This window comes from Aspergillus sclerotioniger, assembly GCF_003184525.1.
Source record: "Aspergillus sclerotioniger CBS 115572 chromosome Unknown BO94scaffold_28, whole genome shotgun sequence".
Classification (NCBI taxonomy): Eukaryota; Fungi; Ascomycota; class Eurotiomycetes; order Eurotiales; family Aspergillaceae; genus Aspergillus; species Aspergillus sclerotioniger.
This window is the reverse complement of record NW_020291018.1, coordinates 441937-467857: the sequence shown is the minus strand read 5'-3', so window position 1 is coordinate 467857 and position 25921 is coordinate 441937. Positions and strand designations below refer to the sequence as shown.

Here is a 25921-nt window from a genome sequence, read left to right as displayed (position 1 = left end):
TCTTTAAAAAAGGAAGCCATGATGTTGGGACCTGATCCCTCCGGAGAAGACAGTCGGAATGAAGCTGACGGCTCTGTGTCGGGACGGGCCAGAGAGTTTTAGAACCCGGGGCCATGTGCTGAATCTTCCTTGATGATGGGGATTCTGTGAACTCCGATGGGAAGAAGGGTGAGCTTGATATTGTCTCGGTGGCAGCTTCCGGGTGACTTATTCAAACTCACACGACTACCAAGTCATACCTCAAGGTTCGATGACATCTGTGGTACCGACTCTACTTCATCATCATTCCCATCGGTATAGGCCTGGAGCGGGGGGTGTATAATCCATCACCATAATCTCTATGCGATAGTGATTATGGATAGGGAGCCGCTCTAGCCACTGCGGCTTGCTTGCTGCCAGACCATCCACGTCACGTGTATGCAACGAGGAATAATTCGGAAGAAAAGTATGCAGATCATTGGTTGTTGGACATGTCAACCAGGCTTGCAGTTGGGTGAAGAGGTACCCACAACTACCAGCATTCAGAACATGGGTCAAAATTGATCAGGCTTGCGGTGGAAGCGTAGACTTACCTAGGAACACGAAAAGTTATCGAGCTTTGAAAATGAAGCAGACAGCCAGTAGAATACAAACGGAGCAATAGTGGGAGGACAATTGGAGATGGCTGGTAAGCTATGAACAAAATGCCAAATTTTCATTCTCGTGAATAGCTAGCTCGGGAGTACTCCATGAGGTTAAGTAGCCTTAACCATATGCGATATCCAAATCAATACAAATTGCGTGGCTTCACCCTCGACCATCACTATCCAGACCATAATCCCATCCACCCACCTAGACCATAAACCTACCGGGCCTGTTTTGGTAGAAGACAGCTTAATAGTACGCAGTGTCCTCATGGGTACAGTCCTACTGGACCGTATAGCTGTTCAAAATACATATGTCTCTATCATAGCTGGGACTTCTTCATTGAGATCGGCTGAGTACACCTCCCCAGAGCTCTCGCTTGACGGGGAGGGACCAGTGTCCCTTCTTTCAAGAGCTGGGATGTAACCTGCGATATGCAAGTCGAGCGTATGCGCATAGCGGTTAAACTTGCATGGCTTAGTGCCCCGGCATCCGTCCTTCTGACAGAAATGGCCAAGGTAGCACTTCAGGGACCGGCAGGACGAACCTGTCTGGCATGGGTGTTGCCTGAGTATGTACTTCATAACATCTAGTGAGCTGGGGTCGAGGCGGGTGTGGTCATATTCACAGCCCACATTGCCGCAATCGCCGCCTAGATGGTACTTGTTGCAGGGCTTATGAATCTTGGCTCGGCGGGTATACGTATCCCAGGCGTCATGCGAGGGCATCGGGCAGTATGTATCGATGCGATCGCCGGCCGAGTTAGTGGGAATACAGTCGTACCATACTGGATTTATATTGGGGACAAGGTTTGTGGCATAATATTCTTGGTTCCGCGTTGGGGTGGGAGATACTCTCCCGGGTGGAGACGAGGGATGATCATCCGATTTGGTAAGTTGTTGGCCTTGGGGTATGTGGACCTTGATGCAAGCGGTGCCATACCGACAAATGCCCTGTGGACCCGAGTTAATTAGGATAGAAGGCCGGAAGGACTTGAGCCAACCTTCTGAAAGTGTTTGCAGATCGGCCTGGATGCGTTGGACGGGGAAGTCGTATGGTTGGGCATCATGCTCCCATTGCTGCCTAGGGAGGTAGACATGAAGACTGATGGGATCTCTCGCACTGGTAAGTCCAGCCTTTCGTATTCGCTATGGAACCCGGCGCCTTTTAGTAGAGTGATACGATCAGTCCGGCCACGATAAGGCGTAAGGAGGTTTGAATAACCCGAATCATGGCAGCCAGCGAAAAAGATATGCTTGCACTGGTTATTATCGGCAAATAGACGGAACATTTCTAGTGATGTCAGCAGAAGGCTCCCTAGAAACCGGTGTGACCTACCCCTAATCTTATAATCCGCCCCCTCTTTCTTATCACCCGCATCAACAAAGTCGAATAAGTCTTGAGCCCGAGTGAAGCTGGCCGCAAATGGGGCCAGGGAGCGGGCTTCATGACCCACGAATCCTGAACGTGCAAGGGATTTCGAAAGACCTAGGACATTAGCGTAGATGCGTACCATGATCCGACATTGATCGGCCTGGCTGCCTAGGCGATCATGGATGAGTTCTCGAATTGAATCATTGAGCAACCGAGCTGCTGTAATGCCGCCTTCGCTGCCGGCTTTTACGAGGTGTTCTTTAAACTATGCCTAGTCAACCGTGATCTCATTCAAGGGCCAATGCACCTACCAGATAACCATCCCCGTCGACCAGAACCAAGACGAAGGGATTACGCTCCTAAGCACCAGTCAGACCTGGAAGACGGAGCTGACGACCATGTTCCATACCTGTCCCCTTACCATCCGCTTATATTTCTCCCTGGCTTCTTTTTCCTCCTCGTAGTCACTTTTGAGGTTGTTATAGCTGTCTAGAAGCAGGCGGAACTTGTCCAGAAGGTTTTGTAGATCGGCATGATGCTGCTGATTCTGCTGGATGATCGTGCCTAGATTGCCATCGAGGGCGTGGATTTCGGCGTCGCCTAACATATTGGTGGCTTGGTATACGCCTTGTTAGTTTAACGATAGTGTGTTTGGAAGGATATCGAGAAGGGATCTGCTAAGACCACCATGGGTGGGTGGCCGCGTGTCCCTAATGGTAAGAATGAGATGGCTCAACCGCATTCAAACACAGCAAAGGAGGAGGTGGGGTGGGATGATGGAATGAAGGATGGAATGGTGGGGAGAAGGAGGAGGAATGACGGGGAGGAGAAGAGAAGAAAGAACACGGCGCCCGCGCTAGTTGGAAACTAGTTTGCTTGGGTTGTGTTGGCGGTCGCTTACTGCTGCTCATTGGCTTATCGATAAGCCGGAATTCTTAGTCCGGCAGGCGGTCGGCCGATGTGCTGGCGCCGGGCATCCCGATCTAACCACTTCGGGTTGGTGCACAGGATTTGGATTGCGGGGCTTATGCGCACGTGACCATCTACAAAATACTCCTGTTCTCCAAGACAACTGACTGGTCAAATGAACATCGATGAGCCAGAGTGATATACTCATTCCATTTGAGGTACAGAGATAAAGGGTCAATTCAGTCCCATCACTTTGTAGCCCAGCACAATGCCTCTGAGGAGGCCCAAGAGCTCTCTTTCGGTGACAACCACCCTATGATGTAACCTATGCGCGGCATAAGGCCTTAGGCTCCGCATTTTGTCAGGCTCACTCCGATTGCTGCTCTTCATATAGCCGGAACTTTCTGAGTAACATGCTGGTTGGTGAGTAGCTATATTTCTGCACCTGCAGTCACCATGTAGGGATCCACTGCGGTGCTTGCGTGGCACTATTCAGAGACATCTCACAATGAGTAAGCAGAGCAGATGGCCAAGACAGAGATTTCTGTGCAACAGCTCGGCTGCGATTGTGGAATTACATGGGCCTATTTAATGTTATTTCTGATATTCCCCAGAACCACGTCTTGGGTGAGAGGATTAACAGATGGCAAGGGAATAAAAACCCCACAATGCAAGGGAAAGTTTGTGAATAAGCTTCAAAGACTGTCTGGTAGAAGTATTTTGGAGAGAGCCCCGCCTTAGGCATCAGGAAAAGTGACTATTACTATCCACACCCTTTCATGCTGGTTAGTCAAGGCTAGAGTTTGTAGTTGCCTCCTTCATCGAAGCAATAACCCGACTACTATATCTGCCAGCCATTTCGACGCATTCCTACCATATACATGAGACATACTCTTCAATAAGAGGCCTTAGCCTTCTCAGATACCCTTGTGACAGTGTCCGTCTCAGCTATTACCAGCTCATCCCTCTCCCAAACCAACTCTACTGCTGCACCCACCGGCCCAGCAACCACAGCCAACAAGACCACCTTGACAATCAACCGCCACCATCCAACCGCCCCATATACCACCCTCTGCGCTCCTGCATTCAACGCTCCCGCCCAAACAACCATTCCCATTGACCCAATCAGGTAATCCCACCGTAGGAAAGCATGAACCCCGTCCGCAATGCTCTGCACCTGCACCACAGGTGATGTCCACGGCGTCGGAATCCCAAACACAATACTCGGGTACAGCTCACCCCGAAAGCGTTCATCAATGATCGCTGGGGCAAAAACCGTGGTCAATGATATTGTCCAGGTGACAAGATGCGTGACGGCTGTGTTCGCAAACGCGAACGCGTAGACAAAACGAAGGGCACGTAAATCTTTCCGCCCGGTTTGATCCACACTGGTGAGGGGTGAGAAGACGGTATTTGTAACTGCCAGAAGAATTGAGATGTAGGCTGGAAAAGGCTGCCAGAGGGCGATGAAGATCTGTTTCAGGTCGGTGGAAATAGTTCCGGAGATGGGGAGGATCATAAGCGTGCTGGGGAGCATGTAGGATACAGCAAAGACACATGGCAGCGCATGGAGGACGGAGCGGGGAATGTAGACATTCACTGCTGTAGGGGCTTGGGACGTGATAGATGTAGAGAGCTGCAGGGCGCAGTAGAGTGGCGCTGCGAAGGCAAAGGTGAGGGTTTGAGCGGAGAGGCCAAACACCAGGGGGCTGCAGATGTCAGTGGGAAGTCCTTTAGACTGAAGATAACATTAATTGGCTCACTATGCAGCAAGTGTCCAGGCGTTACCCCTTCGCCAGGATTCGAGGGTTATCAAGATCCAGGCGGACCCGAAAGTTCCGGCAAAGCCAAGAGTGTGGAGGGTCAAGGCCGGGTGGCTCCCATCGGTCGTGGGCCAGAAAAAGGTGGTCAGAGTGGTAAGTAGATGGTCTAAATGAGCGAGACCCGTGTAAGTGGTTCGGAGTGGTGCATCACTGCCAGGGAGGGTGTTGTGCGCGATGCTCTGCTTTGCAAGGGAGAGGAGGCCGTTCACATCGGCGTAGTACCAGATAGCATAGAGAGTGAAGAGGCTGAAGAGGGGAAGGATGAAGTTGGCAGGCATAGTGGTGTATGAAAATTAATCTGGTTAGAGAGATAAGAGGACTAAATTGCTCTTAAATAGTTCCTATGTTCTGTCGGAGAAATAAGCGGAGTGGCAGATCCTGGACTGAAATGGCATCCCTTGCGAGCCGATCGCCCGTTGATCTGCATCTACCGAGGCTTCCATCGGAACTCGAATCCGGGGTTCCTTCACATGTTGTATATTGATCCAGATGCAATGCTCAATCAATGTTGAACACTTGTATGCGTAATAGAATTCTCAAAGCCATCTGATCAGCCCGTGTCGTGAATGGATCCTTGTCAGCGTTATATATCCTGTGAGACCAATGCTCCCCAATTGGATAGGGGCGAGACTCAAACCCGCCCCACACAAAGTAAGCTGGATGTAAATAATAACCTCATTTGATGTCCCCTGCGTTCACCCTGCTCCGCTCTATCCGGACTCGTACAAGCAATCCATTGAGCTTCCGCTGACCACCGAGCCGCGACGAGGTAACCATGGGTCACACCCCCAATGACACCATCACTCCCCCGCCCGGACCTGAACCCCGTCATTAAATATAACCAACCACCCGCACGATGCCAGACAAAGGCAGCGTCAAAATGCCCTCGTCAAGTTCGAGTAGCTCCTTGTCTAACACCCCGATGGCTCATGGGAGCCTCGAGTCCGTCCGTACCTCGACCCTCAGTCGACCTCAGACCAACGTTGAGATCTCCCGGATCGAGACCCTGCGGCTGACTCACGAATCCACAGTCGCATCCAAAGTTCCTCAGACTCCTCGGGAAGAATGGCTGCCAATGGGCGGGGGAAAGGAGTTCCCCCCGTTGTTGCCAGATCCAAATCGCTATGTTGTCGAGTTCACCGAAGAACATGATCCGATGCATCCGCACAACTGGCCAACTCGAACCAAGTGAGCCAGACTGTCAAACTCTCGCATGTGTCAAGCTGACCCACAGGATCTTATTGTCGGCCATCCTGGCTTATGTGACATTCGTTGCCTCATTTGCTAGCGCCATCTTCTCCTCCACTGTCGGTGCGATCAGTCTTCATTATGGGATCAGCACCGAAGTCGCAACCTTAGGTGTCACACTATACGTCCTAGGGTTCGCCGCCGGTCCAACGTTCTGGGCCCCAGCCTCGGAGCTGTCCGGTCGACGATGGCCGATCACAGCAGGGGTCTTTGGGTACAGCATTTTCACGATCGCAACGGCCACGGCCAAAGACGTTCAGACTATCATGTTAACGCGGTTCTTTGCAGGCCTATTTGCTGCCAGCCCACTATCCATCGTACCGGCAGCATTTTCTGATATCTTCACTAACCGCACGCGCGGTATTGCCATTGCCATGTTCGCCATGGCCGTCTTTGTCGGGCCGTTCGCCTCCCCCTTCACCGGTGGCTTTATCGTGATGAGCTATCTTGGCTGGCGATGGACCATGTACATAGTGGCCATTATGGGATTCTTCGGTTCGGTTTTGTTGCTACTCTTCTATAAGGAGACGTACGCCCCGGCGTTGCTGATGACGAAGGCAGCCACTGTGCGCCGCCAGACGCGCAACTGGGGTATCCATGCGAAGCAGGACGAGGTCGAAATCGACTTCAACCAATTGATCACAGTAAACTTCGGTCGGCCATTCCGTATGCTTTTCACAGAACCGATTGTGTTCTTGGTGACCCTGTACATGTCCTTCATCTATGGGCTCATGTATGCCTTATTAGCCGCCTATCCAGTCGTCTTCCAGAACATCCATGGGATGAATCTAGGGGTGGGCAGTCTGCCATTTATTGGGCTGATCATTGGGGAGCTCCTGGGGGGAGTATATGTCCTGACAAGCCAGGGTTCCTACACCAAGAAGCTGAAGGCGAATAACGATATTCCGATTCCAGAGTGGCGACTTCCCCCGGCTATTGTAGGAGGCCTTGCCTTCACGATCGGACTGTTCTGGTACCATCCCATTCTCTCCAGATGCGCATCCGGCTGACAAGTTAGGTATGGCTGGACCGGGTGGACACGATCGATCCATTGGATGGCCCCGACTGCATCCGGGGTGTTCACAGGATTCGGTATATACTGCATCTTCCTGCAGTGTTTCAACTATCTGATAGATTCGTATCTGCAATTGTGAGTGTTCCAGGGCTTATTTATCTGACCTATCTGACCGGCCAGCGCCGCCTCGGTCTTCGCCGCCAACACGATCCTTCGGTCCGCCGTCGGAGCCTGCTTTCCGCTCTTTGCAAAACAGATGTTTGTCAACCTGGGGGTACAGTGGGCGGGCACCTTGCTGGGGTGTCTGGCGGCCATTATGATTCCGATTCCGCTGGGGTTCATTATATTTGGACCTGCGTTGCGGCGGAAGAGCAAGTTTGCGCCGTCGCCGGCTGTGTTCCAGGAAAAGTCGTCCTAGTTATCAATTTCTGCGAGCAATGTAACTAATCATCAAGTCGCGCATATCTAATTGTAGCTGACTGGACGCCTGATGACCGCCAAGGCCGCCAAGGCCTCGAACAAATCCCGCTGATAAGCAAATTGTAACTGGGGACTCGTGGTTGCCTCGTGGTGTTGCTGCCAAGGGCGCCATCCACGGTATGACCCCCAGAACTGGCTTTGCCAAGCTGCCAAGCTGCCCGCGATAAGGATTCTGGCCAGGACTGGTCTGGTCATTTAATGGGCTTTTCTCGTCCAGAAATTTTCCCGACATGCCGTAGACCCTGCCTCATAAAAACCGGGGGCCCGCGGGGAGACATCTTCTGTTGTCAACCCACCTTGAAACCGTCATGCGCTATACAGACTGGGTACACCGGGTTAACCTGGCGGTGGCTCGCAGCCCTGTCGGGAGATGGTTTCGTCTGGAAAATTCGGGTCATGTATGTTTGGTTTTTGGATTCGCAGATCACTGGACTAATTGTGCGTAGCCCAAAGAACGCAAAGGCAGTTTTTTCTTTACCGAGCTCCGCGCTGGCTTGGCTACCTTCTTCGCCATGGCCTATATTATCAGCGTTAATGCGACCATCACCTCCGACACTGGCGGAACCTGCGTCTGTCCGCCTGAAAGTTATGCTGATCAGTGTAACACCAATACCGAGTATCTGCTGTGCGTGCAGGAGATCAAACGCGATATCGTCACCGCCACCGCAGCAATCGCGGCGCTATCTACCTTCTGCATGGGCCTCTTTTCCAACTTGCCGGTGGCCCTTGCGCCAGGCATGGGGCTGAACGCATATTTCGCGTACACTGTGGTCGGATACCACGGGTTTGGCATGATCCCGTACAAGGTGGCTCTGACGGCCGTCTTTGTCGAGGGGTTTGTCTTCCTGGCTTTGACGCTGTTGGGCATTCGCCAATGGCTGGCCCGTGCGCTGCCGGCGTCGATCAAGCTGGCCACCGGAACTGGCATTGGGCTGTATCTTACGTTGATCGGACTGACTTACAGTGCGGGAATTGGGTTAGTGACGGGAGCCACAGACTCGCCTATTGAACTGGCCGGTTGCGTCGACGGTCTCCGCGACGCGACCACTGGCCTGTGTCCATCTGATGCAAAGATGCGCAGTCCGACGATGTGGATTGGCATTTTCTGCGGTGGAATTCTCACGGCTGTGCTGATGCTTTATCGGGTCAAGGGCGCCATTATCATTGGTATACTCCTGGTATCCATCATCTCGTGGCCACGACCGACGCCGGTGACGTACTTCCCGCATACCGAGCTGGGAGATAGCATGTTTGATTTCTTCAAACAAGTGGTCACGTTCCATCCGATCACGCATACTCTTGTTGCACAAGAGTGGGATATCTCGGGACACGGATCGCAGTTTGGGCTGGCCTTTATCACGTTCTTGGTATGTCCTATGATGTCACCGCGCATGATGCAGCTAACCGATACAGTATGTGGATATCCTTGATACCACCGGCACGTTGTACTCCATGGCCCGGTTCGCAGGAACGATCGATCCTCGGACGCAAGATTTCGAGGGAAGCGCTTTGGCATATGTAAGTCAATAAATACCCCACTGCACAGCCTTGGCTGACTGAAAAGATGGTTGATGCCATCTCCATCTCCATTGGGTCCCTGTTCGGCGCATCGCCCGTCACAGCATTTGTTGAAAGCGGCGCCGGAATCTCTGAAGGTGGTAAAACCGGACTTACTTCGTGCATGACGGGTATCTGCTTTTTCATTTCCGTGTTTTTCGCGCCAATCTTCGCGTCCATTCCACCGTGGGCGACCGGCTGTACCCTTGTCATCGTGGGGGCTCTGATGGCCAAAGCCGCGGCCGAAATCAATTGGCGGTACTATGGCGACGCAATTCCGGCCTTCCTGACCATCGCCATCATGCCGTTCACGTACAGTATCGCCTACGGGTTGATCGCCGGTATTCTCAGTTATATCACCTTGAACGGCATCGTCTGGCTCATCGAGAAAGCGACTTCCGGAAGGGTAGTACCGCCTAACAAGGACGAGAAAGAACCGTGGACGTGGAGGATCCCCGGAGGATTCTTCCCGCCATGGTTGCGCCGGGCCGCTCGGGGGAAAAGGGACTTCTGGCGGGAGGATGAAGAGCGTCAGGGGTTGGATGAGGGCTCGGTCGAGTCTCAGGGGTCAGCGGAGAAGGGCGTGGATGTGGCTGGGAAGGAGGGGTGAAAATCATGTGTACTTTTTGTAGATTCGAAATGACTCGTTACATGTTCATTTACAGTCCGGAATGTGTCCGGAATGAATTGGTGAAGTGACACAGTGAGAGGCAAGTGTTGCGACTTGCGCCAATCGTAGGGGGCTAGCGTGTTGCCCGTGCTCGGGTGACGTGACGGCACGGTGTTGGTCTGTTGGTGTTGGGCAACCTCACTAGTGGTGTTGGAACCAGACAGGATCCATGTAAGCTGAGCTTAGTTGGGAGGATAATATCGGCCAGGTTGCACGGCTTACCCGAAGGAATTGAATTCCGGTTGCACAGGATGACGGAAGCGATCCGGGGAACAGTCTGTGCTCGAATAGCTTCCGGCCGGATGAATCCAAGCCACCGTGCGGATCGTAGATGTTGCGATCGAGAGTGATGCGGGAATGGCAAGCCTGGAGAAAGGCGAAAGGCGGGCTGGGCGGTCGACCGCTGCAATACCACTGGTTACCGCGAAACGACGGGCGGTGCCTGATGCAGGCCGCCAATCAATGTCTGGTACGGTAATTCCGAGCGGGGAAGGCTGGTACAGGTCCCACAGCCAATCAGGAAGGGGCAGCACGAATCACGGGCAGGCTCTCGGGGACAGGAACTCTCTTCCATCCACTCACGCGATGTCGTTTCGCCTTCCCCTGCCCATGCTGCCTCTGCGCCCCCCCTCAACTAATAGTTCAGCTCACTCCATCTGGATGGTTCCGATGCTTGTTCATCTGTTAGCTTTTCTTCCTCGCCCCTTCGCTTCTTTCCTCTTTTTTCCTTTCCTTCCCTCCCTTCCCTCCCTTTTCTCTCCCTTCTCTCATTTCCCGTCCTTCCCATCCCTGCTCCTTCACCATGGCCGACCACCATGTCCGATACTAAGTCGCGCCCTTTGGCTCCCGCCCCGCCGGGTTCCAGCTCCCCTTTCGATGCCCATCAACGCAGGCGAAATGTAGGCACCGCTTGTGCAGCCTGCAAATCGCGCAAACTCAAGGTATCTCCCCTCGCTAGAGATTCTTTGTTGGAAAACTGACGTCCCTAGTGCACAGGTTCCGTCCCATGTGCCAACTGCGTCAAGAACAGCGTCGAATGCACCCTCGACCGCACTGCCGATAAACGCCGTCGTGGCGCCCTCAAACGCAAAATCGACCAACTTGCAGACCAGGAAGAGCTCTTGGTCCGCCTCGTCAGTGTCCTCCGCGAGAGCGGCAACCGTCGTGCCGTCCCTTTGATCAACCTCATCCGCAGTGACGCCTCCCTCGACGAGATCCGCTACTACATCAACTACCAGTTGCCCCGCTTAGACCTAGCCCAGACCCCGGAACTAGTCGAAGTATGCGAAGAAGTAAAGCAGCTGCAGCCGTCGCAGTCCCGGTCGATGCGGCGGATTTTGGATGCTAGACGGCTATCCGACCTGCCGGGGTTTCAGGTCCCTGCTGAACCCTGGACGACCGTCGTCTCCGATGACGATTTTGTCTCGCACCTCCTCTCGCTATGGTTCACATGGTCGCACCCGTTCCGAAACTGGGTTGATAAGGATTTGTTTGTGCGGGACATGCAGGAGGGGTCATTGTCGGCTCAATTTTGCTCGCCTTTTCTGGTCAACATCATTCTGGCGGATGCTTGCGTACGTTTCTCGCTGCCTATGCCGGCCCATCTAACAGAGTTAGGCTTACTCCGATTATCCTGAGATATACGCTATTCCAGGAGATCCGGCGTCGAAAGGAGCCCGTTTTTACGACGAGGCCATACGACTACTCGATAAGGAAGAGGGGCGGATCACAATCCCGACCGTCCAAGGACTGGGAGTTTTGTGGGCATGGTATGGTTCCAGTCACTTGAAACGGGGGTTTGATACTGACAACACAGTGCGTCCATGACCGGTCGGGACCGACAAGACTGGATCCACAGGGGTCAACTCGCCTACGCTATCGACGAGCTGTCGCAGAAGAATTCCACGCCGGACTCTGATGCCGATCAGGACAATCCCCTGATGGCCCGGGTAATCAGCCGGACTATCTGGGGATTATTCAATTTCTCCACGTACGTGTAAAGCACTTCTTTTAGGCAAATCTGCAACTGATTAGGCTAGGTGCCATGCCTTGGCGGATAAGAGCCGCCCTCTAATTAAACCACCACAACGTCACAGCCTGCCGCCTGTCGGTCATGAGGGCGGGTCGGAGGAATGGAGACCATATCCGGAAAACGCTGAAGGAACCGAAGGCCATTCCACCTGCCTGTTCAACACGCTCTCGTCCTTGAGCCTGATTGCTCACGAGGTTGCCACATTATCCCACGGAGAAGCTCTGCCGCGACCGCGGGCGGAGATAGAAAGCAAGGTGACACATCTTCGTGAACGTCTCCGTCAGTGCTCCGATAGCTGGCCCACGTGTTTGAAGACCAATCTCGAGGCCCCGCACATCCTCTGTCTACAGTAGGTCTAGTTTGACAGTCCACTGAATCCCACTAACTGGACTAGTATGTACCACGACTCGATCATCATGGCGATGTACGAGCCCTTGAAGGACACTTCCACCACCGTCGATCCTCATCCAACGATCTCGCCGGCGAACGCTCGTCAGATGCGTTTCTCGTCGGCACGCAACATCGCCCGCCTGATGCGGAGCCACCGCGCCTGCTGGGGTGTAGACCGCATGCCCGTGAGCAACATTCAGTGTATCACGGCGGCGTTATTCACACTGCTGGATGATGTGGGGGAACCCAACAACCGTGAGGCATTTATCACGCTGAGCATCGCCGCCAAGTCCTTCTCACGACGGTGGGAGTCGACCCGGGCGGTCTTAGCGACACTTCGCACCACGGCGCAAGAACGGGGGGTGACACTGCCGATTGAAACGGAATCGCTATTTACCATACATGTTACACCACGGCTGGTGGGCATGCGGGACAGCGTTGATTCGTTCGATGACAGCGAGGAGTAGGACAGTAGGCAGCAGAACACCGCCAACGGCACTGCCTCTTGATCAGAGTGGTTGATGGCCAGTACGGATGGATGTGTGATCTGGCACAAGTACCACCCCTGTGGCAACGATGATGACCCTTATTGGCACCACCTGCAGTGCTTGCAGTGGCTTAGATGACATCCCTGTCGCTAGCCTGATGATGCTGGGCGAGGACCGGACTGGCGACGGCGTTGTTCTTTTTACAATATTCTTACAATAGATAATGATACAGAGCCTGCAGGTAATGCCTGTGAGGTGTAATATGATGATGACGGTGGATGCCCGACAATGGCAACCGAGTTTTTCGTCTGGTGTAGTGCAACAGAGGCGGGTCACGTGGGGACGGATGGATGGCTCTTGGCCAGACTCTCCACAGCCTCGTCTGTCAAATATCTATGCCTGGGATGACTGCAGCTGCCAAGCTGTACTGCTCAACAAGTTCCGACTTGCCTGACAGCATTGCAACACAGCACGCAGCATCGTTGGGCATCATGGTTGGTTGTATGCAACTAAGCGCCGACCGGGCGGCTAACCTCCAGCCTCGCGACTTGCTCGGTCGGCCTATAAATCCACGCCGCCGCTGTTCCCCTCAGCCTGCCTTCCGATCTGCTCGTCATTCATGGGGTATTTTATGGTCCCTTATTCCGTGAATGGAGAAGCTTTCCACTAGTGCCAGTGATATGTCCGACGACATTACGATCTACCAGGAAGGTGTGTTTGCTGATTGTAGGGTTGCTGATTGTGGATATGGCTGATCAGCTAGGAACCGGTCAGTGGCTCGAGCAGAGGGTGTCCTTGGTAGATCTGGATCTCGAGGTATGTTTGTTCTTCGGGCTCGTGGCATATATTGATGAGAGTAGCGCCCGGAAAAGTCGCTCATTATGTATGCTTCCTCGCCGCTCGAAGAGCATTGTTAATGAGGCTAGCTTCGCAAAACCCGGGAGTCTCAATTCCCAGCAATTTCGCCCACTCTTCCCGGAGGCATTTTGGCCCGTCATCTGCACGGACATCAACGGCTCTTTCTTCTGCGATGATGTCCTCGACGAGAACGATAATCTCGTCAAGCACGGTGGGTCCTCCAAAGATCTACCGTCTAGGAAGACAGCTGATCAAGACAGTTTCCTGGTCCTGCTTCAAAATTAAATTTGTTGACGACCCTCATCTTTACCAATGGGTCCAACCTGCTATCTTTATGACCTGGTATCCGGATGCTCTAAAACAGGTTGTTTTCATTATCGACCACCCGCTCCCACCGAGCGAGCTCCTTCAGGTGCTACCTACAAAGCAAGCGACCGGCAATCCCTATGTGTGGCATGCCATCTTTGCAGGCACCATGATGGGTTTATATGATAAGTCTTTCTGGGGACTGCGAAATCTAGTTCGGAAGACTGAAAAGGTACCTCCTTTTTCCGTTAAGCTATATGTGCTGACATGAGAAGGCGAGAGATAACCCCAACGACCTCCACCCGGAGTTCTTCCCTCATTTGCACGATATTGCCCGGCACGTCTTCCACTCGAATGAGACCCTCGACATAGCCGAGCATACGCTGCAGAGCCTAGTGAACGAATACGTTCGCTCCCGCGAGTTGTATTCCAGTATCCCCAAGGGCGAATGGCTCCAAAATGAACGGCAGCTGCTTTTCCGGGCGAAGCAGTTGCATTCGTTGAAGACGAGGAGTCGGTCTCTGGCGGAGCGGTTGCACAACGAGATCAATCTGGTGCGTCTCATCGCTTGCTTTCGGACGAGACTAACCGTGGTAGGGATTCAATCTTGTGTCGCAACGGTTCGGTAGTGATGCCAAGTCGGACAATGCCATGATGAAGACGGTTGCCATCGTCAGTATGGTCTACCTTCCGGGGACCTTTGTCTCGGTATGTTCGTATTCCAGAGTTGCAAGAAATGCTAATGCATGCAGGGGTTGTTTGGAACCAACTTCTTCAACTACTCTGATGGAAAAGAAGTCATGACAGAGTCCTTCTGGATTTACTGGGTTATTACTATCCCACTGACTCTGCTGACGATGCTAATTTGGGCATGTTGGCATTATTATCCGAGGAAGAAGTCGAACCTCGACCCGAACTCGAAAAGGACGGAGACATTCGAGCCATAGTATATACTTTGTGGACATGTTGGATATGATAAGGTACGATGTGATGTATACGATATAACGAGTTACGGATGAACTTTGGATGATGCATTGCCATTGATAGATGATATTGAATTGAAGCTTATTTCTGTCTCTTGGGAAAGCAGCACCACTAGCATCCTCAACCCTCACAACCTCATTTCCCATCCCACCACATCAAGCAACACAACCCCATAATACCCAAATTATCATCTACTGGTAGAAGTGTCTCCAACTGCGCATAGGTCTCGCTGCGTCTGAAGTCCTCCCACCCGGGGTTTTTCTATAGCAGATATGCCAGATGTCGGTTTATAGTTGAGAAGCAGGGGTGATAGTAGGCTTTTATTAGGCGGTGAATGTAGGGGAGATATATAGGGAGTACAAGGACTTTGTATAGATTTCAGGATTTGATTTTAATGCTTATTCTGGGGGTCTGGTTGATTAGGAGCGAGAGGCTCTGGCAGAGAAGGAGAAGAGGAGAGCTGATGCTGGGGATTCCGTAGTGGATGGTGTCTGTTTTAGTAAAGGTACTGAGGGGGTAATGTAAGCTTGGATGTGGTTTTCGGAGTGTATGGTTTGTTTGGGTTGGTGGTGTTGGGTGTAGGGTTGATGGTTGATGTAGATGGGTGTGGTATGCTTGCATTTACTATACAGGATGTTACGGGAAGTTTGTTTGGAGATGTGTCATTTAGCTTTAATCTGCTAGCTGCGCATGCCTAGACCATGGAACAGTGTTGGCCGGGGAAACAGGATCATCGACCGGATTTGAGATCTGGAAATGTTCTAGATCAGGGCTGTCTGGGTACTGCCTGATGTGGTAGCTGAGCCAGTGGAAGTTAGGGCTTGTAAGCATATGCATCAGAGTTGAACCAACCTATTGTGCGGATTGAACATGACAAGAATGGCATGTACATAATCAAACCGATTAGTTATCTGAAGAATGAGCTTATGCATACATTGATCGGAGTATACACCCGCTGATGTCGGAACTCTCAATCGGGGTTCGGGACTCGGAGTCGGCATCAGCACATGACTTATATAACACCCCTCATGACTCCTATCCTCTCCAAGGAATATTCAACCCCCATCATGTCTCCAACCACACATCCAGGACTCCCCGTCGATAACCCTATCACTTCATACTGGCTCAAAGACCCCCATCCCTTGGCATCGTACCGCTCCTCGCCCACCGTTCCACAGCACTGCGACATTGCAATCATCGGCACCGGCTTGGCGGGTGTAGCCACCGCATATCACATCCTGTCAACCTCGCATGCCGAGAAACCAAGCGTTGTCCTCCTCGAGGCGCGCCAAGTTTGTTCTGGTGCAACCGGTCGCAATGGTGGGTATGCGTCAGATACAATGGCATGGTCTAACTGCTATAGGTGGCCATACGAAGCTGGCAGCAGCTATTGCTAAACCACTTTATGATGATTATGGTGATGTCGCTACGCAGGTAATCAATCACCAGCTCGAGCAACTTTCCGCTTTGAAGGAGGTAGTCGATAAAGAGAGCATCGATTGCGACTTGAAGGTGACTCGGTCGTTTGATGTGTTTTTTGAGGAGGACCACGCCAGAGAGATTCGTGAGTTTATCGATGAGAAGAAGTCAGAAGGTGTTTTGTGGGCGAAGGAGGTTGAGTGGATTGAGGGGTCGGATGTGGACAAGGTAGGTTTGTTGATAAGACCCCAACTAGTGATCACACACTGGGATACCTGCCGTTTGTGTCCTGTTGATTCACCTACTGACACCAGCAGATCAGTGGCGTCATGAACGGCAAGGGAGCTCTCATTGTCCCTGCAATCTCTCTGTGGCCGTATAAGCTCGTCACTGCTCTACTCTCCAGAGTGCTGGAACTGGGTGGCCAGCTCTATACCGAGACTCGAGTCACGAGGGTGGAAGAGGGATCCAACCAAACCACAATAACAACGTCTCGGGGAACACTGACAGCTGAGAAGACCATCTTCGCAACAAATGCATACACGGCCGCTCTGCTACCCCAATACGAAGGAGTCATTCCTCCATTCAAAGGACAGAACTCGCACCTGGCTCCACTGCCATCTTTCAAACCCCCAATTCCGCTTGACAACACCTACAACTTACGCTTCAACGCACAGTACGCGGACTATCTGATCCCACGACCAGACGGGACAATCATTCTCGGTGGTGCCAAGTGGACGTACGACACCGATCGAGACAGTTGGTGGAACACAGTGGATGACAGAACGTTGATTACTGATGCCGCTACCGCACATTTTGATAGTGTCATGGCTAAACATTTCCGTGGATGGGAGAATGCAAGCGCGTATCATGATATGGTTTGGAGTGGGAGTAAGTTCTCATTGATTGTTCAAGTGCTTGAGCTGATTTGCAGTCATGGGCTATACCCCAGATACATTGCCCCATGTGGGCCGGGTTCCGGGTTCAAAGAGCCAGTGGATTCTGGCGGGATTCAATGGCGCTGGAATGTTGACGATCTTCACGGTAACACAGGCCATCGCGAAAATGGTTGATGGGGTAGAGTATGAAGATACGGGCCTGCCTGTCCTATTCAAGTCGACGCCGGAACGGTTGGCGCAAGGCAGTGATAAGTCGGAATGAGTTTAACCATATAAATAGCGTCGTGATGTTCTTATCCAACATGCAGGTGCGATTCACAACATAATAGGCAGAATACTAAGTGGCAGAGTTGAGCCTCCTCAACATCAGGCGCATCCTCAAAAACAGCCCGTTTCCTCGCCCCCTCCTTATCATATCCCGACTCCTTGATAATATTAGCGACTGTCCGTCTGCTAATCTGCAGATTAAGGTCCTCCATCATCTTCTCGTACTTTTCCAAAAGATGCGTTCGCATATAGCGGATGATCCGCCATTTGATTCTATCACTTGTCACTTTAGGTCGACCTGACCGAGGTTGAGAAGCGTAGTCACTTCGTGCTTTGCATCTCCTTATAGTGGTGTGGATTGTCTGCGGAGAGCGTTTCAACTGGCGGGCGATATCGGAGGGCTTGATGCCTTCGCTGTATAGTTTCATAATGTAGGCGCGGACACCACCGTCACACCCTGTCCTAGAGGAGTACCTGAAGGCCTCGAGTATAAATCTGACAACATCCAACTTCCAAACATTTCCATCACACATATTCCAACCCCTCAACCTCCTTCTATAACCAAGTTCAGATGAAGTTTGCCAACATCGCTCTTATCCTCTTCCTCGGATCAGCCGCCGCGGCTAGCCTCCCCGACATGAGTGCAGACTCTTGTCTACCACTTGGTGCCAAATGTTGTATAGACTCTGGCTGCGCGACCTGCTGTGATGGGCCCTGCCTTGGGACTGCCAGCGATGAAGGGGGTGCTTGTTGGCCGGAGTTCTGTGAATGCCACCAAAGAGGACTGGACGTAGGCTAACCCAGTTCTTCCAGGATTACAATTCAAAAGGGGATAAACTGTGACAGGGCGACTTTTAGTTTCCGGGGTTTTAATTGGCCTGTATCTTGTCCTAGGTATGGGTGTCTGGTCCATGAGTGGTGGGTATAAATGCTGAAATCAATGAGAGCATTGGACTTACTTGGGGGGTTCCAAGTGATCTATGGTCAATAGCTGTATTGATTGAATTTTAGAGCTGATGGGCAGATGTTTCGTGCAATATGTGAGGTTATCACCAGTTCTTCGAGGGGAAAAGTTTCGTGAGACTGATGCCATTACTTTCCCTCAATAACCAATATTTGGCTGAAAATATTTATACAAGCATCATTGGTCTAGTGGTAGAATTCATCGTTGCCATCGATGAGGCCCGTGTTCGATTCACGGATGATGCACTCCTCTTTTTTCTTTTCTTCTTTTTGACCGCGGACGGACCAGCCAGTGGGGCCACTAATGCGAGGGTATCACCTTCGGCTCCTTCTGCGTACTATCCCAACTACCATTGGAATCATCACAGTTGTCTCCTGATTCCTCCACGGAACCCCGCACCTTAGCGCCGAGTGCAGCCGGCTGACCCGTCCAGCGGATAGCCGACCTCGTTCTTCAGTCCGGACTCAAGATGCTCAATAACCGATCAACTGGAGCAGCAGGCTGGTGAGATGATATCCTGACTGCTATGCAGTTGAATCTACGGATGGATCAAGTACTGACATCATTCAGTCTACTCTACCGTCGTCTTTCTCTTATCAGCATTGAAAATGCCATGAACATGCCGTGGTAAGTGGGGAGACAGTGGTCTGATGACCTGCAGGATGCATCCCTCTGCAGAACACGGGGCCCCTGAAGAGCTCGGAGCCCCCGCAGGAGAGTTGAAGCTTAATTGTGGTGTTGAGTTCCCCTGATCGTCGGAACCCGCCAATCGGTGAAATCCATGCTAAGACATTGCGGTTAATATCTCTCCACCGGAGAATTGACATCCTGGCTGCCCCTGTATATTAAACGGCACTTTCTCAATACGACGGCCCCATGCAGTCAGACAATATGCGGTCACTACTTGTCGCCCTCGCTGGCTTTCTCGGGGCTTCTGCCCTGGATGCCGACTCCATCTTGACCCAGTATTTTGGCAACGATGCGCCATGGTATAGTGATCGTATTCCTCTCTTTGAGACCGATCTCTCCGACATCCAAGATGTTTACTACTACCGCTGGGGTGTCTTCCGGGCTCACCAGCGGGACCTCGGTTCTTACGGCTACATCACGACCGAGTTTCTCAACGACGTGAGCTGGCAGGAAGAACCCTGGGCGCTTCTGATTGATGCCTCCAACTTTCACCTACGCGAAGGCCGCTGGTGTCGTGATCGTCGCTTCACCAGTGACTATTCTTCCTTTCTCTTTGGCCCTAATGGCGACCCTTATCAATTCTCCGAGTCCATGGCCGACGGTGTCTGGCAGGCCTACCTTGTCAATGGCGCTGCCGACGACGCCACACCGCTGTTGGCCTCAATGCAAACCGTCTACGCCGGGTGGAATTCCACCACCCTCGGGGTGGGTGGCTACGACACTTCCAAAGGTCTCTATTGGATCCAGCCGTTGACCGACGCGACGGAGTACACCATCGCCAGTATCGACGCATCGGGCGGCGAGGACGGCTTTACCGGGGGATATGCCTTCCGTCCCAGCATCAACAGCTACCAGTACGCCAATGCATTGGCCATCGCCCATATTGCCAATCTCACCGGGGACACTGCTGTCCGCGAAGAATACACCCAGCTGGCGAGTGCCCTAAAAACACGTCTACAGGACGACCTCTGGAACAGTACTTTTGAGCACTTTATCGACCGCTACAAGGAGGACAACAACTACGTCACTTACTGGGACTTTATCCGAGGCCGTGAACTGGTTGGCTATGTGCCCTGGGCGTATGACGTCCTCGACGACAACACGACCTATGCAGCATCATGGAGCCACCTCCTCAACACAAGCGAGCTGGCAGGCGTGCACGGACTCCGCACCAACGAACCCAGCTACCAGTACTACATGGTGCAGTATCGCTACGACGGCACCCATCCGGAATGCCAATGGAACGGGCCGGCCTGGCCGTACCAGACCACGCAGGCGTTGACCGGCCTGGCCAACCTCTTCGATCACTACCCTCTCTCCGCTGCGACAGGCGTCATCACCACCGCTGACTACACCAACATCCTCCTGCAATACGCCAAGCTGCATTACAACCCTGCTCGTGGGGGTATCCTCGACATCGAAGAAGACTACTACTCGGACACGGGCAGCCCCATCGTAGGTCTTCCACGCTCGCCGCACTACTTCCACTCGGGGTTCGTAGACCTCATCCTGACGGGCTACGTGGGGATCCGGCCGCGCGCCGACGATGTGCTGGAAGTCAATCCGCAGGCGGACGCATCCACGGTCAGCTATTTCCGGGCCGAAAGGATCCTCTACCATGGACACGAGGTGGTCGTGCAATGGGACGCGACTGGGGATCAGTACGGGACGGCGGGCCTGGTCGTCGAAGTGGACGGTACCACCGTCGCCACCAGCTCCAAGCTCACCCGACTCACTGTCGATATTGCCGCCGCGTCGGCCCCAGCATTCTCCAGTCCTATCGCAGTGTCAGTCCAACTCGCGTCGGATAGCGAGTACCCCCGAGGCAGCGTGTCGGTAGCAGATGCCGACACGGACGCAGTGCACGGGGCCATCGACGGACGGATCTGGTTCTATCCACAGGTTGAGGTCGCCAATGGGTGGGACAGTCCCGTCGGCAATGGTACGGAAGTGTGGTACCAGGTGGATTTCGGCAACGTGACGCAGACGGCGCGCGCGGAGATTGCTTTTTTTACCAACAGTACCCAGGGATATGATGTGCCGGAGAGTTATCGGGTGCAGAGTAATGCCACGGGGGGGTGGACGGATGTAAGTCGTGGGAATTATAGTACGGCCGTGGCGAATGGGATTACAACGGCGTCGTGGGAGGTGGTCAGCACGGCGGCGGTGCGGTTGGTGTTTACGCCGAAGACGGGGGAGATGGTGCGATTGGTGGAGTGGAAGGTGTTTTCTAGTTAGTATTCTGTATGTGACATGACTGAAGGGTATTCTTCATAATAATAGTCCAGCTATTAGCCCAGCTGCCTCGGCTAGTATTCTGTATATCTAGTTGCGTATGATAGTCATGGCCAGGCCCATGCACAGTCGTCGACATACTCAGGATTGACATGACGCCTCTACCAGATTGCTTCAGGATATCCACCATCATTGAACATACATCCGACGACATCAACCATGGAATACACTCCAACCATTCACTTCATCGCTACCAAGGAAACCCGGCAGATATATGTAGTTGCATACAAACCCACCAATCAAACAAACAACCACAAACATAACTCCCCCATCAATACAGGACAACTAGACAGTAGACCCAATCCACTTACATCCCTGACATGATACACTCATGCCATCCTACGTCACCCACTCTTCATCACCTCCATCCCCGATCGCGACATATTACCCAAACGGTACCCGATGGCCCGTTATCAGGCATCCTTATCAGCATTCTCTCAGCATATTACCCAAACAGGCTAGTCCACCCGCCCACTTCCACCCAATCACATTCTTCTCGCAGCATATTCCCTCTTCCAGCCATGCCGACATCCGACCCTGTCTGCAATTGGATCCTGATTCTTATCTAGTTGATGTTGGGGATAACTTCTGCCCCACCCGTTTCATTCTGCGGGAATTACTATCGGTTTGCCGTGTCGGGATGATTGGTGTCCTATAGGGGTAGGGGTAGGGGTAGGGGTATGGGTGACGAAAGAGGCAATTATCTTCGAGGACCTTCCCTGGCTGATACATGCTACAGTTTACTGTTTACATTTCATAGTGGATGAGACAAAATGCTACGAGTCAGGAACATACAACCTATGTGTAATAGTAAAGAAAAGAAAAAAAGAAAAAAGCCGAGCCGGATATCCCGCCACCACAGCCGCCATAGTTCCCATCCACGACACATACTTTGAAAGAAGAGGGTTAAGCTTTCGGAACGAGCCTTGAACGGAACGCCAAGGAGTCTTGTTCCTGAAGAACACGAAAAGAAAAATGGCTGTACGGAAATACCAAAGTGGCCAGATGGAAGTAAGTAGATTCTGGAACCGAACCAAGGAAGCCACCCGTGCCGATCATCCACCGACGTAACCTAACCCTAGTGCCGCTGCCGCATTCCGGCTCCCTGTCGGATGGATGGCCACCACCACCACCACCTGGACTTCAAATCCCGCTTTGCATCAGCTGGATATAAATACCTGGGTTGGCGCTGTGTGCTGGTGGTATACTTCATCGCATTCTATTCATTGTTTGTTCGTTCTTCATTAAGCTATAGACACTGATTTATATTACTTGCAACCAAATTAATACTACAACCCAATCACCATGACTACCACCACTACTACCACCATGACCCCCGGTCAGCGCCTCTTCCCCGTCCTCGTCGACCACCTCGCCACCTCCAATCCAACCCAACGTGTCGGTCTAATTCCCAAAGGTGCTGATGTGTCCGATGGCTTCGAGACTATCACCATGCAGCGTCTCGCCCGCGCGGTAGACGCCTTTGCCTTTTGGATCGAGAAGCAGGTTGGCCGGGCCACGGAACCACAAACCATTGCCTATATGGCGAGCAATGATGTGCGGTATTTGATTTTTCTGCTCGCCGCCCATAAGACGGGATACAAGGTACGATCTATACAATCAGCAGGCATTCGATGGTGATGTTAACGTGAATAGCCTCTTCTACCTTCTACTCGCCTCTCCGACGACGCCTACCAGCACATCCTCAACGCAACCGACTGCCACACCTTCCTCTCCACCCCTGAGAAGCAGCGCCGCGTGGCTGAGATCCAGGCTTTCCGACAGGATACTGCGTTTTTTGAGGTGCCGTCCATTGCGGAATTACTTGATGCCAAGGTCGAGCATTACCCGTATACCAAGACTTACCGTGAAGCGGAAGATGATGTTGCTATCATCATCCACAGCTCGGGCACAACAGGTAGCCTCCCAGTTAATCATGATAACTGACGAAGCTAACAAGGTGATGATAGGCATGCCCAAACCCGTTCCCCTGACACACGGATTCCTCGCCACCCTCGACTACGGGGCATATCTGTCACGCCCTCAGTCCCGCCAATGTACCATGTTCAACGACCTCCCCCCAGACACTCTTGTCCTATCCACCACCCCTTTCTTCCACCTCATGGGTCTACTCGCTTTCACTGAGTCCCTCTTCCACCATACCCCCTTCATCGTCCTCCCCGACAAGCCCCTCTCCGTGGACCTCATCTCCTCCGTCATCACCACCACCCGTCCAACCGCCGCTCTCCTCCCCCCCTCCATCCTCGAAGACATCTCTCATGTCCCCTCCGCACGCACCGCCCTCAGCACCCTCCAATACGTCTACTTCGCCGGCGCCCCCCTCTCCCCGGAAGTCGGCGACGACCTGTCCCAACTCACCAAGATCATCACCGTTCTCGGATCCAGCGAAATGGGCCTCATCTCGTCGTTCGTGCCCCAGGGAACCGGGGTATGGGGGTACTTTGAATGGAACCCCGCCTATGGCGTGGACATGCAGCACGTCAACGACGGGTTATACGAGCTGGTGATTCCCCGTCGAGCAGATAGTCGTCAAGTGCATGGAATCTTCCACACCTTCCCCGAGAGAACCGAGTACCGATCGAACGATCTATTCGTGCAGCACCCGGAACGTCCCGAGCTATGGAAGTACCATGGTCGACTGGACGATGTGATTGTGCTTAGTAACGGAGAGAAATTGAACCCTGTCACGCTGGAGAAGATTGTCGAGGGACATCCGCGCGTGCAGAGAGCGCTGCTGATTGGACAGGCGCGGTTTGATACCGCGTTGTTGGTGGAGCCGAATTGGGCGGTTGAGGGAGATATCGATGAGAAGGAGTTTGTTGAGAGTATTTGGGAGACGGTCGAACGGGCGAATGAGGCCGTGCCGAAGTATGGTCGCATTGTGAAGAGCAGGATTCGTCTGGCGCATCGGAAGAAGCCGTTTAAGACGACGGCGAAGGGCACGACGCAGAGACATGCTGTGAATAAGGAGTATAAGGAGGAGATTGAGGCGATTTATGCGGCTGCGGAGGAGGAGGCTGCCGTGGAGATGCCCGACACCCTTGACGCGGAGAGTCTAAGGGTATTCGTGCATGATCTTGTGGCTGGTTTGTTGGAGCGCGAGGATATCCGCGAGGAGGAGGATCTCTACGCTGCTGGCATGGACTCGCTACAGACGATCCAGCTGGCCAAGACGCTCAACAAGGCCGTGTCAGCCCGCTGCGAAGCCGGCCGCGACATTTCCCAGCAGCAAATATACTCGCATCCCTCGGTAGCCCAGCTGGCCCAGTACCTGCTCGACCTGGTGACCGGCACCGTGGGAGCTACTATCTCTCGCGCCGAGCGCATCACCACCATGCTGGAGAAATACACCAACCAGCTGCCCCAACGGACCACCTCAGCAGCTCCCCTCTCCGACAAGTCCACCGTCATTCTCACCGGCTCGACCGGCTCCCTAGGCACCTACCTCCTGCACAGGCTCCTCTCCGACCCCACCACTGCAAAGGTCTACTGCTTCAACCGATCATCAGCAGCAGAGCGTCAAAAGCGCGGCTTCGCCGAAAAAGGCCTCGGCGTGAGTCTTCTAGAATCACCTCGGGTCGAATTCCTACAAGTCTCTTTCGGCGCAGAGCACTTCGGCCTCCCAGCCGCCAAATACAGCGAACTGCTCCAAAGCGTCGACTTTATCATCCACAACGCCTGGAAAGTCAACTTCAACCACCCGCTGGAATCCTTCGAGGATCCCCACCTAAAGGGAGTGTACCAATTCATCCGCTTCAGCACCCAAAGCACCCACAACGCACACCTATCGTTTGTCTCCTCGGTGAGCACCATCGGCGGATGGACCGCGTCTTTGGGCCCGGTCGTGCCCGAAGCACCTCTCGAAACCGTCGACGCCGTGCTAGAACAAGGCTACGGCGAGTCCAAGCACGTCGCAGAGAGAATGTGTCTCGCTGCATCCCGCCAGGCAAACGTCCCCACGACGGTCTTCCGAGTGGGTCAGATCTCGGGGCCGACTACCGTCCAGGGACTGTGGAATCTGGACGAGTGGGTCCCGACGCTGGTCAAGACGTCCAAGGCCGTGGGAAAGGTTCCGAGTGATTTGGGAGGGTATTTGGTCGATTGGGTTCCTGTTGTAAGTCCTCCCCACCCCCTGCTCCCATTCAAAGAGAATGCTAATAGAAAGATAGGACACACTCGCAACCATTACCACTGAACTCATGCACACCCGTCGGCAGAACCAATCCCACACCTCACATGCAGTATATCACCTCGTCAACCCAAGCAAAACTGCCTGGTCGACACTGGTCCCTGCCATTGAGGCTAGATACCCGGGTATTGAAGCAATCCCGTTGGATACCTGGTTGAATGAGCTAGAGGCGATCAAGAATCCATCAGAGAGCGAAGTCCACGAGAAACCAGCCCTCAAGTTATTGGATTTCTATCGTGGGTTGGCGGGTGAGGTGCTCTCCGCGGAGATTAGTGTGGAGCGGACGCGCGGGGGGAGTAGGACTATGGAGGGATTGGGGGCGGTGACGGAACAGTTGATGGGGAATTGGTTGGAGCAGTGGGATTTCTGAGTACTTAGCATGGGAGTGAGTGATTTGTTAGGGTTATCCCTTGCGCGAG

At 53.0% G+C, this 25921-nt stretch overlaps 10 protein-coding genes and 1 non-coding gene across 11 annotated transcripts; 9 read left to right on the top strand and 2 right to left on the bottom strand.

The window, feature by feature from the left end:
- Positions 1-671: 671 nt before the first annotated feature.
- Positions 672-2814, bottom strand: BO94DRAFT_523957 (C-x8-C-x5-C-x3-H type zinc finger protein). Its single transcript, XM_025610237.1, has 5 exons — positions 2408-2814; positions 2310-2357; positions 1963-2263; positions 1628-1917; positions 672-1577 (listed from the first exon to the last, which is right to left on the bottom strand). The coding sequence occupies exons 1-5, from the start codon at positions 2603-2605 to the stop codon at positions 927-929; spliced, it is 1488 nt and encodes a 495-aa protein (XP_025464137.1). The 5' UTR covers positions 2606-2814; the 3' UTR covers positions 672-926.
- A 926-nt stretch (positions 2815-3740) lies between these two features.
- Positions 3741-5015, bottom strand: BO94DRAFT_499543 (uncharacterized protein). The gene is made up of 2 exons (XM_025609383.1): positions 4671-5015; positions 3741-4616 (listed from the first exon to the last, which is right to left on the bottom strand). The coding sequence occupies exons 1-2, from the start codon at positions 5006-5008 to the stop codon at positions 3803-3805; spliced, it is 1152 nt and encodes a 383-aa protein (XP_025464136.1). The 5' UTR covers positions 5009-5015; the 3' UTR covers positions 3741-3802.
- Positions 5016-5586: 571 nt separating this feature from the next.
- On the top strand, positions 5587-7411 carry BO94DRAFT_588991 (MFS transporter; the record flags this gene model as incomplete). Its single annotated transcript, XM_025615919.1, has 4 exons — positions 5587-5918; positions 5965-6951; positions 6997-7128; positions 7174-7411. The coding sequence occupies 4 exons, from the start codon at positions 5587-5589 to the stop codon at positions 7409-7411; spliced, it is 1689 nt and encodes a 562-aa protein (XP_025464135.1).
- A 299-nt stretch (positions 7412-7710) lies between these two features.
- BO94DRAFT_499537 (NCS2 family permease) lies at positions 7711-9720 on the top strand. Its single transcript, XM_025609382.1, has 4 exons — positions 7711-7871; positions 7920-8840; positions 8887-8991; positions 9038-9720. The coding sequence occupies exons 1-4, from the start codon at positions 7782-7784 to the stop codon at positions 9638-9640; spliced, it is 1719 nt and encodes a 572-aa protein (XP_025464134.1). The 5' UTR covers positions 7711-7781; the 3' UTR covers positions 9641-9720.
- Positions 9721-10515: 795 nt separating this feature from the next.
- BO94DRAFT_473870 (putative C6 transcription factor) lies at positions 10516-12589 on the top strand (the record flags this gene model as incomplete). Its single annotated transcript, XM_025608495.1, has 6 exons — positions 10516-10641; positions 10690-11274; positions 11318-11469; positions 11517-11690; positions 11740-12081; positions 12127-12589. The coding sequence occupies 6 exons, from the start codon at positions 10516-10518 to the stop codon at positions 12587-12589; spliced, it is 1842 nt and encodes a 613-aa protein (XP_025464133.1).
- Positions 12590-12774: 185 nt separating this feature from the next.
- Positions 12775-13360, top strand: BO94DRAFT_209432 (uncharacterized protein). The gene has a single exon (XM_025606144.1). The coding sequence runs from the start codon at positions 12961-12963 to the stop codon at positions 13258-13260; it is 300 nt and encodes a 99-aa protein (XP_025464132.1). The 5' UTR covers positions 12775-12960; the 3' UTR covers positions 13261-13360.
- Positions 13361-13371: 11 nt separating this feature from the next.
- Positions 13372-14856, top strand: BO94DRAFT_538509 (uncharacterized protein). Its single transcript, XM_025612505.1, has 6 exons — positions 13372-13426; positions 13471-13679; positions 13729-14006; positions 14050-14328; positions 14372-14482; positions 14527-14856. Exons 2-6 carry the CDS (start codon positions 13496-13498, stop codon positions 14719-14721), a joined length of 1047 nt encoding a protein of 348 aa, XP_025464131.1. The 5' UTR covers positions 13372-13426; positions 13471-13495; the 3' UTR covers positions 14722-14856.
- Positions 14857-15825: 969 nt separating this feature from the next.
- On the top strand, positions 15826-17478 carry BO94DRAFT_523938 (NAD(P)/FAD-dependent oxidoreductase; the record flags this gene model as incomplete). The annotated part of the gene is made up of 4 exons (XM_025610236.1): positions 15826-16078; positions 16122-16405; positions 16495-17068; positions 17112-17478. 4 exons carry the CDS (start codon positions 15826-15828, stop codon positions 17336-17338), a joined length of 1338 nt encoding a protein of 445 aa, XP_025464130.1. The 3' UTR covers positions 17339-17478.
- Positions 17479-18481: 1003 nt separating this feature from the next.
- BO94DRAFT_t256 lies at positions 18482-18552 on the top strand. The gene has a single exon. It is a non-coding gene; the product is annotated as a tRNA-Gly (tRNA).
- Positions 18553-18794: 242 nt separating this feature from the next.
- On the top strand, positions 18795-21261 carry BO94DRAFT_499526 (six-hairpin glycosidase). The gene is made up of 2 exons (XM_025609381.1): positions 18795-18811; positions 18878-21261. The coding sequence occupies exon 2, from the start codon at positions 19184-19186 to the stop codon at positions 21233-21235; it is 2052 nt and encodes a 683-aa protein (XP_025464129.1). The 5' UTR covers positions 18795-18811; positions 18878-19183; the 3' UTR covers positions 21236-21261.
- A 1218-nt stretch (positions 21262-22479) lies between these two features.
- On the top strand, positions 22480-25872 carry BO94DRAFT_523933 (NRPS-like enzyme; the record flags this gene model as incomplete). The annotated part of the gene is made up of 4 exons (XM_025610235.1): positions 22480-22897; positions 22949-23210; positions 23263-25427; positions 25483-25872. Exons 1-4 carry the CDS (start codon positions 22598-22600, stop codon positions 25870-25872), a joined length of 3117 nt encoding a protein of 1038 aa, XP_025464128.1. The 5' UTR covers positions 22480-22597.
- Between the last annotated feature and the right edge of the window lie 49 nt (positions 25873-25921).